We start from the raw sequence: 12,757 nt of genomic DNA on the forward strand, positions 1-12,757 counted from the left end.
ATCTATCTTCTTTACACTTTCAAATGGCTCACATTATAGGGTTTTCATTTGGATTCTATTTAAGTAACTTTTTGGTCTTAACCATTTTAATTTAAAGATGAGGTCAAATAGGGGTAGACATTTCAATGTATAATTCTGAAAGTTGCACAGGTGCAGAGGCAGGGGAGAAGTCTTAGAAAGAGGGAACATTACAAAAGTAAAGATAATGTAGCTCATATTTTCACTTATCTTTCAATCAAGATAAAATTTAAGGTCAACAAGTGAGATCGAATCCTGTTTACTGATATCAAACACAGGAAAACAAGAAATGAGAAAAGACCATTCTGCTCATTCAGCCCATTTCTTCCCCATCCCTTGCACAATTCACTCCATTGTAGGCTTCATTCATCCCATTAAGCCTCCCCAAGAAAGACTCTGCAAGTTTCTCACCACATGAAAATCAATAAAGCAAAACTCTGGGAAAATCGTCTAATTTAGTGTCCTAAATTATACATCCTAGCCTTTCGTATAATATTTCCATGATCATAGGAGTTCAAGAACCACGCATATGGTAAACTAAATAGACAATTTGCAAAACTAATTACTCAAAAAGAATGAAGAAATTGAGTGGGGCAGAGGCATTAGGTGACAGCAATGGCTCTTAAAAATGTTAAGATTCTGTCCAAACAAATGTACTTTAGTGCAGAATTAATACTATTCTTCACTTTTACTTTTCAGAATTTATAGATGGTGGCATTCTATAGAAAATATTTTTTCTTATTGCTGTGGGGTTTCATAGATGCAAATATGTATAGCAACTACAGAATTTGTCCAGCAGTGTTCTTCAGTTTGATGACCAGTGGAATCTGGTTTTGATTCTGAAATCTCTCTGTCTCACAGGAGGCCGAACTGTCCAGCTGCCTCGGGCTAAGCAGTCAGATGGAGGAAAATACACGTGTTTAGCCATGAATCAAGTAGGAGAAGCTGAAAAACAGATTTACCTCACTGTTTATGGTTCGTATATATCATTACAGTCAGAATTAGGTGCATAGGGACCAAAGAGATGAAGGAAACACAGCAATACTTTACAGATTTTTCATGAGAAACACGTGAGAGCTGTGCAGGAATGGCATAGTCCATATGAAATAATGGTTGAGGGTAAAATGGGATAATCAAGGTATATATGATCTTAGTAAGGGAGAGTTAAACTTTGCGTTTGGTTTTATTGCTTCAGTAAAATATTTTCAGGACAGATTTAAGAACGGCTTAATTTTTCACTAGAAGTTATTTGGTATTGTAATTTTCTGATCCAATTCAACAAGAAGCTTGCAAAAATTAGTTTTGAAAGGAATCTCAAATAGCACAAATATTTGTGGCAGTGCTGTCATTGGCCTTACTTAACACATTGTTACCAGTAGACCTTGAGTTTGGCATGCATTTGTAGTGCCTTGGAGGAATCACAGAAGGGAAACTAAGGCCATAAATGGGATTGGGCACCAGAACTATGAGGAAAGGAGTAATATTCACATTAAAAAAATGTGGTGTTTCCACCAAGAAGTGCCATTATTAGAACATAGAATGCAGTATTAGAAATAGCAGTGAATTAATAGAGGAGCTCATTTTATAAACTGTTGAGAATCTGCAGGCTTAATTCCAACTCTCATCCAGGGGCCTCTACCAATTATGATTCTAACATTGCGCCAGGAGATCTTTGGCTTCCAATGGTCTTACAGATGAAAAGGCTGTGCATAAATACACTTGGAGAAAGATACTTAACCTCTTTTGGATTGATTCAGTCTTTATCATTTTTGAAACGATTATATTTCTAGTCTCCTGTTTTATTTTTCGGTTTCTGTGTAGTTATAATTCTTGCAGGTAAATTAAGTGGATAGTTAGAGCCTGAAAGATAAACTCACACCCTGATGTTTTCAGCATTGCAATCTCCAATGCAAAATCTCACCTTAAAATGCCATTTGTTATTTAGGAGATTTACCAGAATGGTTGCAAGGATGGGATGGGTGAGGTTTAGTTACAAGGTTAGGTTGGAAAGGCTGTGGTTATTCTCCTTGAAGCAAACGAGATTGAGGGGAGATTTGATAGAGGTTTAGATAAGGGAGTCAAGGATAAACTCTTCCCATTAGCTGATGGCATAAGGAATAGGGAACACAGATTTTGGTCAAGAGATGAGGAAGAACTTTTTAATGCAGAGCATGGTAATGACTTGGAACTCGTGCCCACAAGACTAGTGGAAACAGAAACAATGATTTCAAATGGAATGGATCAGCACTGGAAGGAAATAAACTTGCAGAGCAATAGGGCTTGAGCAGGGGAGTGGCACTGACTGGATTGTTCTGTGGAGAGCCGGCATTGACTCGATGGGCCAAAATGGCCTCCTCCTGTGTTGTAAGTGACTCTGACTCTAAATAATAGTGATTGCTTTGTCAACAAATTTGAATTTTTTTCAATTAAACTCACATTTGCAAAACTCAGTTGTGAATTTATCATCTAATCCAAGTGTTTTATTCGTTTTTTCTTAATTCTTGCCTCCTTTGATCTTGCTTTCCTCCTATTTACAGGCTTTTAAACCCAACTTTATCATCATCTAATCATCAATCTTAATTTACCTTATCTTTCTACCATTCTTATCAACCTTGTATCCAGCACCAATGGCCTAAAATCTCAATTGAAATAATTATTGAACTAAAGATGTTTATCTGCAATGAAGTTCGGTTAATGGGTTTTGAATCAGTAACCGAAAATTCTCAGATATAAGCAGTTTCAAATGTCCAGTCATCTGCATTAGTTATGAAAACAGAAGTTTAAATATGAATGTCTATCACAAATAAAATCATCACTTTAGTTATCAGATAGTTTCCATCATTTGTCATCATAAAAAAAAGTTGGCATTTTTGCCAGGATTTTTTATTATTCAGTTTGCGAAAAGTGATAAGTACTGAGGCTATCTAATTTGGGTGAATAACTACATGCTTTTATAATAGATTAGTTTATTCATTTTGACTTCGTATTATGTGGGAATTTGGATGAGTTCCGATTTATATTTTTCTGCCCTATAGATGGATTGAGAAAATGAGTTTTTAAATTGTTAAGCGAGATCATTGAGCCATTGGATGCCAGCAACTTTTAAATTAGATGTTGATTCCCATATTTTAAGCCCGCACAAGCAGTGTAATGACATATCTCCAACAAGCCAGGTTTGGATGGCAGAAAGAGCAGCTTATGGTTTTAATATATGTCTTTAATGCAATATAGATCTTCTGGCTGTGGAAGCTAGGGTAATGAAGCGAAGTTAGAGCTGCTTTTTTTACAAACTGTTGACAATCTGCATGCAACTGGCTCAAGTCCAACTCTCATTAGGAAGCCAATCACAATTTAAATAAACATATATAGATTGTTGACTCATGATTTACTTGGAAATACATATACCAAATAAGAAAAATTGATATATACTGGAGGTGACTCAATAATCTGAATCCAGTTAGAAATGACAATCACAAGAACCACATTTCAGGACATTATGTATGTATGCTTTATGGTTTTTAATTTTCATGTTTGTATCTGCACTATGAACATGAAAAATGGTTTGATGTAAAAAGTAGTACTGCAAGCAATCTGTTAATAACCAACATTATTCTCCCAAATGAGGAAAGGAAAAACTATATTAATATAAATGTAAAAAAAAAACAAAAAACAAAAAACTGCGGATGCTGGAAATACAAAACAAAAACAGAATTACCTGGAAAAACTCAGCAGGTCTGGCAGCATCGGCAGAGAAGAAAAGAGTTGACGTTTCGAGTCCTCATGACCCTTCGACAGAACTAGGCGAATCCCAGGAAGGGGTGAAGGAGCTTATATTTCACCCCTTCCTGGGATTCGCCTAGTTCTGTCGAAGGGTCATGAGGACTCGAAACGTCAACTCTTTTCTTCTCCGCTGATGCTGCCAGACCTGCTGAGTTTTTCCAGGTAACTCTGTTTTTGTTTAATATAAATGTAGATTGCTTTGTGCTTTAAATAGTCCTTTGCCCTACCCTATTAGAGAAACACACTTACATATAGATTTAACATATGCCATTCATTTTATCAGCATTTTGATATAATTATACTTGAATTATTTTCAAGATGTAAAATTGGCATGTTTAATCAGAATTCAGCAACAGTATTTGGCCCTCTGCAAAGCCATGCTGTTAGTCAAAATATAAATTATTTCTTAGAGTAGTTAAAAGCATTCTGCTTGGGAATGAAAATTCTTAGTGTTATAGTCAACAATTTCCATATCTAACTGTCCAGCCAGTGTGTCCCCTTCCTCTCCCCTCCACCCCAACCCTGACTGTAGCAGCAAACGGGCATATGGAGGGCAGATTACATTTTTTGAAACCCCTGTTTCATTATTTTGTATTTCACTCACAATCAATTAATCAAAATTCCCTACAAACTCATTCTTTCCCTTTAAACCAAAACTGAAATTCCTCACCTTCCTTTATATACTCCTATGATCTCTAACAAGACAATTTCCAGTTACTTTCTTACATCCTTCACTTATGCACATACCCAGAAGTGCCTCTTTCAATCCAATTCTTTCTGCACCTACTGCAAGTTAATTAGGACTGCATGCTGTATGCATCAACTGCCATGCTTTTGTTTCTCAGTTTGAAGTAATTGCTCTTCAACTGTCAAATTGTTCAGCCAGTTCCTCACCCTTATGTTTGACATCCTTGCCCCCAGCAAAATTTTTCTAACTTCTAATATTGGTTATTTCTCTTGCATCATCTTCTCTACAAATCTAAAAGTAGCAAACATCAATCCATCTTGTTCCTCAAATAGCTAAGCCATCCATCGTCAAATCTGGCTTTACTATATTAAGTTCTACTCAAGCTCACTCTCCTCTACCAAAACTTCCCACTACTCTAAGATTATGTTTGAGAGCAAAGATAACCCCAGGCTACTTTTCCATAATACCAACCACCCTTTAAGCCACTCTCCTTTTCCCTCTCCACCTTTAGCTTAAACAGCAAGTGAAAAGAATGCATGGATTTCTTCATCGCTAAGATAAAGACCATCTGTTTCAGCTGTCCCTGTTGGTTTTCATCTTCCTTATTCACCAAGCTAAACCGCTCCCAATTCCCCTCCACTCCTAGCTCTGAATTTCTGTTAGTCTCTATCTTTTCTTCCATCCCCACTCCTCAGCCCATCTACATGAGAAGTAGGACAGAGAGAAGTGATTCTAGAAGGTGGAAGTGGTACCTACATAGTCTTCATGATAAAGAGAATTCAGGGTTAGAGAGAACATACACCCTTTGTAATCATCTGTAATCATTGTAATATCCCTTGCTTTCCTGACCAGCATCCTATCCTCTACCCTCCATAAACTTCAGCTCATCCAAAACTTTTCTGCCTGTATCCCATCATAAATCAAGTTTGGCTCATTCTTAAGCTATCCTTATTAATCTACATTGCTTTCTAGAACCTCAGTACCTCAAATTTAAAATTCTCATCTTTAAAGTCTATTATGGCCTCATTCTTTCATATTTCTGCAATCTCAACCAATGCTACAGCCACCACTATCCAAACTTTATATTCCACTGAATATGGCCTCTTGTCCATTGCCCTTCCACTTGTCCTTATTCATGATTATATTTTCAGCCACCTAGACCCGACATTTTGGAATCCTTCTTTAAACCTTTTTGCCTTCCTATCATCCTCTTTTCCTTCAACATCCTCCTCCTTAAACCCAATCTCTCCTAATCTTTCATTCTTTGACTCAATACCCTTCTTTCCTTACTCCTCTGTAAGGTTCCTTGGGGCTATTTTTCTGTTGATAGCTCCAATATTAAATGTTGGTTGCTGCTTTATTCCCTTCCAAAGTACAGGCTTCTAAGGTCAAAGCTTGAATCATCTAATTATCACTTTTCAGTTTATCTTTTCTTCTCTCCTACTGTTTCCAAAATATGTGGTGTCCTCCACTATGGTTCTGAATAGAAAAGTAAAGTATGTTGCTATTTCCACGTCACTCTGGAAAGTCTGTTTAAATGGCTTACTTCCAACATGTGTGAAAGGTCACTTTCAAAATTTGCTACCAGCAGCGATATGATTGAATGCCAACCTGGAAGTCCTTACATGTATTTTCTTTTTCATTTTGAGTTGGGGTGCAATTTGGTTAGCATCACATTTACAGTTTTCAATGCTCTGCTTTTCATACAGTTCCACCAACTATTAAGGACCGTGCAGGGGATTCCCCTCACGCAATCAGTATCCGCACTGGAAACACAGCCATGTTGGAATGTGAATCAAATGCAGTACCACCACCTGTCATCACCTGGTTTAAGAACGGGCGGCCAGTCACAGAATCCAACAACATTCGTACCCTGGACAATGGGCAAATGCTGGAAATCACAGGTGCAGAGGTAAGACTTTCCAAAGCAGAGGGTGCAATAGTAGAACAGACTTATAGGATGTGCGGTCTAAATCCGTGACACAATATTTGAATCATACTATCTTACAGTCACAATGACCACAAAATCTGGATACATAGCACCCATTATTTCATCCCTACGGGTGCCCTTTTCCCTCAGAAATGTGTACAGGTTTGGTGCTGGCTGTTCTAGATGCCATTTTGTTGACGGAACTCGTATACATGCAGGGAGTGTCCACCTAAAGTGTGCAGAGGAGTTCAATCATGACGTCAATCGATGTGTAAACCCATCCCCCACCAGCACTATTTAAAGGGATCATCAACTACTTTCAGGTTAGTTCCTGATTGATTTCTACTGACTGTTGCTGCAATTGTAGAAGTGTTTGATGGCTTCCAGAGTTGCTTAAAGTTACAGATATCTACGAGGCTGTGGTGTGGCAGGTGCTGAAGAACTTATCTTGATTTCAAGGATTCTTCACACACCTTTGATCCCAAACATGGGTGTAGTAGCTTGCACCCACTTAATCTAAAAAATGGCAAGGAGAATAAGCAAAGGCCTCACAGAGCAAGACAAGCTACTGGAAGAGAAGAGCCCTCAGGGAACAATTCTCTCACCTGAACTCAGCAAGGCACAGTGTATCAGACATCTCCACTTCACTCAGAGCGGGGTTAGGACAGCATTGTTAGTGGCTGTGAAGGTGATAGTGGTGATAAACTTTTATGTATCTAGCTAATTCTAATCTCGAGCAGGTGATATTGCAACATCCCTTAATTCATTGTCAAGAGTTGCATGAAGAGGTCATTGAGACTTGTTATTCTGAAAGAGTTGAATAGATTTCATTCTGTCAGGCCAGAGACATGTAGGTGAAAGAAGTTTACAGCTTCGCTAGGATCACAGGCTTCCCCATTGTACGGGTGCCATTGACTGCACATATATCACTTTCTGGGCACTGCAAGTCAACTCTAAAATGTACTACTACTGGAAGAAATTGCATTTCCTCAGTGTGCAGCTGGTATACAACCTTATGCAACGTATTGTATAGGTCAGTGTCAGGTATCCTGACAGCAGTCATGATGCCTTCATTGTGCAGCAGTCCATGGTGCCATCTGCATTTGAGCACTATGATAAACCAGAGGATGACTACAAGGCTACAAGGGTTAACTTTATTTGATGACATGGCTAATGATTGTTGGGGGGGGGTGGGGGGCTAGTGGAGAGACAACCCACACACATGAGCAACATGCATATCACGAAAACCATGTTGCAATGCAAAATGTGTTCTTTGGGATGCTTAAGCGGTTGGGACTGTCTGAAGGAGCCCTGCAGTACTTGGCAAGTGTGTATGTCAAGATTCAGCATGCTGTGCTGCATGCTGCACAACCTTGCCACCGTGAGGGAACAGCGCTTACCATCAGCTGTACAGTGACCAAGAGGACGGGAAGAGGCAACCAAAGCATCCACTTTCTGACCGTGTTCTCCATGATCAACTTATTTGGCTGTGGCCTCAGTGAACAAAATGCCAATTCCCCATTCATCAACAATCATGCACTTGACTTTTCCTCTGTTCAAGACCATCAGAGCATCCGGTTGACGATAATACTGAAATTAAAAAAAATTTAAAAATTACAAACCTAATTTTTAAATCAAACATTGTCATTCACACAAAAAAGTCAAATCACCCTTGTGCATTCCCTTTGTGCATGTCTTCTATGAACCTATCCCTGTCCCAGTGCTCCTATGCGGTGCTATGCTGCTGGTTGCAATATTGCTGGTCGAAGACTATTAATTGTAGTGGAGGAAACTACAGTTGACCTTGCAGGATGACCTCAAGCAGCTCGATCCTAGGAAGCCTTACTTCATAACTGCACCACCTTGGCATGGACAGTATTCTAGGCTGTCTATCTGACAGGCAACAGTAAGGACATGGGTGAGTGGCAGTGATGGGAGAACGAGTGCTAGCATCCTGAAAGGGGACAGATGGTGTCTCAGCAATCCTAGCAATCCTAACTTCTGACTTGCTCTTGTAGCCACAGTATTTATATGGCTGGATCAGTTTAGTTTCTGATCAATGGTAACCCCCAGAATGTTGATAGCAGGGGTAATTCAGCAATGGTAATGCCATTGAATGTCATGGGGATATGGTTGGTTTCTCTTGTTGGAGATGGTCATTGCCTGGCACTTCTGTGGTGCAAATCTTACTTGCCACTTATCAGCCCAAGCCTGAATGTTGTCCAGTACTTACTACATATGGACACGGACTGCTTCGCTTTCTAAGGAGTTGTAAATGGTGCTGAACGTTGTGCAGTCATCCGCGAACATCCTCACTTCTGACCTTATGATGGAAGGAAGATCACTGATGAAGCCACTGAGGATAGTTGGGCCTAGGACACTACCCTGAGGAACTTCTGCCATGGTGTCCTGGGACTGAGATGATTGGCCTCCAACAACCATAACCACATTCCTTTGTGCTAGGTCTGACTCCAATTGGTGGACAGTTTTCTCCCTTATTCTTATTGACACCAATTTTGCTAGGGCTCCTTGATGCCACACTTGGTCAAATGCTGCCTTCATGTCAAGGACCATAACACTCTTATCTCCCTCGAGTTCAGCTTTTTTGTCCATGTTTGGACCAAGGCTGTAATGAGATCTGGAGCTGAGTGGCCCTGACGGAACCCAAAATGAGCAGTAGTGAGCAAGTTATTGCTGAGTAAATGCCGCTTGATAGCACTGTTGACGACATCTTCCATCACCTTGTTGATGACAGAGAGTAGACTGATAGAGTGATAATTGGCTGTGTTGAATTATCCTGCTTTATGTGGACAGGACATACCTGGGCAATTTTCCACATTGCTGGGTAGACACCAGTGCTGTAGCTGTACTGGAACAGCTTGGCTAGGGGTGCAGCAAGTTCTGGAACACGTCTTCTGTACAATTGCTGCAATATTATCAAGGCCCATAGCTTTTGCAGTATGCAGTGCCTTCAGCCATTTCTTGATAACATGTGGAGTGAATCGAATTGGCTGAAGACTGGAATCTGTGATGCTGGAGACCTCAGGAGGAGGCCGAGATGGATCATCCACATGGCATTTCTGGCTGTAGATGGTTGCAAATGCTTCAGCCTTGTCTTTTGCACTGATGTACTGAGCTCCCTCATCATTGAGGATGGGGATATTTGTGGAGCCCCCTCCTCCTGTTAGTTATTTAATTGTCAACTACCATTCATGACTGGTTGTGGCAGGACTGCAGAGCTTAAATCTGATCCATTGGTTGTGGGATTGCTTAGCTCTATCACATGCTGCTTCCACTGTTTGGCACACAAATAGTCCTGTGTTGTAGTTTCACTGAGTTGACCTCATTTTTAGGTATGCCTGGTGCTACTCCTGGCATGTCCTCCTGAACCCTTCATTGAACTAAGGTTGATCCCTCGGCTTGATGGTTATGGTAGTTTGGGGGATATGCCAGCCCGTGAGGGTACAGATTGTGGATGTATACAATTCTGCTGTTGCTGATGGCCCACAGTGCCTCAATCTTGTCCAATTTTGAGTTGCTCTATCTGTTCAAAATCTATCCCAATTAGCACAAGTGATAGTGCCACACAACACAACACAGCACACAACTTGACAGTTTGATGCGGCACTAGCTTTACATGAACCTGGGCCTCATACATTTACCACTGGGCTTCATGCTACTACAATTTAAATTACCAGGCATCGCAATGAATGGGTGCAAGTTAATCGAGCATTGTGATCCCCGTGCCCATTTTCAGGCCTTATTCAATTTTTCTGCCCATGGGTTTCCCTCCATCGCACTAAGTGTCCACCCACCCCATTCACCCCCAACCCACACCAGTCTTACAGTATTGTGTTGCTTTTTCTTCTTTCCAGCTTCTTGGTCCTTGCACAGTACCAGCCCGCTGAGTTTCTACAATATTGATGCTATTATTGTAAAACCATAGCATTTTTATCACTGTGAATCCCTTGCAGTCTCGACACAAAATGATTCTGTCTGGCCAGCACTGTGAGGGACTGGGAGAAGCAGCAGCGAAATGAACAGAACAAGATTTTCTAGGATATGTTACTTATGTTTCAGGATACAGAATTCACATTGGTGCTGGGAAATGGAACAATTCACATTTCAAGCGCCCAGTGTTAGCATCTTGGACTTCCAGGTTAATCTTGGTGCAACTCCCTCAATTCCACCATGCCTCAATATCTACCTCAGAAGACCAACCCGACTGCACCGCCATCACTTTTTTAAAAATTTCTCTCACTTGGCATTCTGCCTCTGGGTGATCCTGTCAGTTAATGTGGAAATAGGGGCAGGGAAGTTCTCCCCACTGGGAACCGGATTAAACACTGTTGAAACACATTTCAAATGGGACCCACACAGCCAGCAGACAGTCTCATCAGACAGACTGGAAGGCATTCACAATGATTAACAATGCCTGGTGTTGCAAAAATAACATCAATACAGTAGAATTAAACTCAGCAGGCTGATACTATTCCATCAGTCTGGGCTGGAGCTAATTCAGAGATTAGATTACTGTGGTTAAATTAAATAATCCACACTTCCAACATTGCAGCACTCTCTCATCAATGCTCCAGTGCATTAGCCTAGAACACACAGCCAGGTGCTGGATGCTGGACACTTGGTGGAATCTTCCCAGATTTGCACTAAGTGCGGTAGCGGGCAGGTAAATGACGTTTTACCTGCTGGCCGCGATGGGGGGTTTTCATGCCATATCGTCCCAAACCCACCACATTATTTATGCATTCCCATGAAACACAGCATTTCCATGGTGGACGGGCTCCGATTCGCCTGCCTCGCCATCACCTTGCCGCTTCGTTACGCCAGACACCATATAGGACTACAGCAAAGAAGACATGGGCTCGAAAGGCTAGAAGATTGCAGTCCTTGAGCGCTCTTTGGGTGCCATGGAGGCCAACTGTGATGTTTTCTATCCCTGCTCTGGCCACAGGAGGACAGCAGCATTACCACTCCACCTTAGTAGGTGATGGCAGTGGTGATCAGTGCCAATGCTACACAGAAGAGGTTGGCCATCCAATGCAGATAGAGGACGAATGATCTCATCCATGCAGTCAGGGTATGGCAACCATCTCATCACTCTAAACTCACACATTCATGCCCACCACACATTCACTGGCATCTCATTCACTGCCAGCTCAAGGGACATCACCACCCATCCTCACACACACATAGCCTCAAATGTCCATCTGGCCTCATCTCCTCAGGAGACTGCCTCCTCAGCCCTCACCATCTTGAGGCCACTTGCACAGATCAACATATGCCCCCACATACACATCCTGGGTTACCCCCTTCCCCAGAACAGCCTTCATCCTGCAACCTCTTCCCTTGACTGAGGCTACTTCTCCCCCTTTGCCAAGCAAGCCCTGCAGCCATTGAAAAGCCACCCAATACATCTGTTCTGGTAGATAGAGACCTGCTGTGAGTCCCCCTAAAAGTGATGTGGTGCTGTCTGTGAAGCCTGGCGCTGATATCTGCAACTGCTGACTGAAGCAAGGTAGGCAAACAAGCCTTGAAATCCCGTGCAGCCCATCAAGTGCCCATCGCTTACGTGCTGTTGTGAAACACGTTGGCATGTTTTCTTGCTGATGTGGACGGATGATCCAGAGGGGGTGTACAATTCCGGCGGGCAGGCCTACTAATGATATGCTGATGTATTACAATGACATTCCCAACATCTGTTGGCGAGGAATGCAGCCCACCATCTGAGCGGACGATCGCGAGCTGGTTTCACGCTGTCGTGAAACCAATTGTGCCATACTGTCCAACTACGCCACCAAACACGCCTGACGCCAGCGGGCATGGCAAATCCAGGCCACTGTCTTCACTAAAGTAACCAATGTAAGGCAGTTATTTTCTATTTAGCCAGCAGGAGGAAACTTGTATTCAGTTCTACACTGTTTAGACAAGTTCTGATCAGAAAATCAAAGGACTATCACGCACCCCCAATGGCCCTCTATGCCAAGCTCTGCCCTTCCACCCGCCCTCTATGACCCTTGAACTGTCAATCAAGCAATATTTTCTCTGGGACACAGCTGTTTCAACAAGAGTAATGGTTGTCTGAGGTCTGATTGTCTAATCTTTGCAGTCAATTTCACAATGTTTATTTACACAAGGTTAAGTCATTTCCACAAGATTAAGTCATTTCAAGGGCTTGCGGTTTCTGTTATTCATACTTTAAAGGGTCTGGACGATTGACACTTTTATTGCCTTCTAGTGGAGTGACTTTTTTAACATTGTAGAAAGTTATGAATGAATTTTTTAAAAGCTTTTCTTTTACATATCCTACTGTCACTGTAGAGTTC

General features: G+C 41.5%; 1 protein-coding gene across 4 annotated transcripts in view; it reads left to right on the forward strand.

Moving 5' to 3' along the window:
• The window catches only part of hmcn1 (hemicentin 1), a 725,933-nt gene that overhangs the window by 548,995 nt on the left and 164,181 nt on the right, over positions 1–12,757 (forward strand). For all 4 annotated transcript variants that reach the window (XR_005945469.1, XM_041207700.1, XM_041207701.1 and 1 more), the window contains exons 59-60: positions 880–993; positions 6,196–6,398. Coding sequence is in view for 3 of the 4 variants with exons in the window: in XM_041207700.1 (XP_041063634.1) it covers positions 880–993; positions 6,196–6,398 (317 nt within the window). In the remaining variant the exon portion in view is untranslated. The remainder of the gene's footprint in view (positions 1–879; positions 994–6,195; positions 6,399–12,757) is intronic.

This window comes from Carcharodon carcharias, chromosome 16, assembly GCF_017639515.1.
Source record: "Carcharodon carcharias isolate sCarCar2 chromosome 16, sCarCar2.pri, whole genome shotgun sequence".
Classification (NCBI taxonomy): Eukaryota; Metazoa; Chordata; class Chondrichthyes; order Lamniformes; family Lamnidae; genus Carcharodon; species Carcharodon carcharias.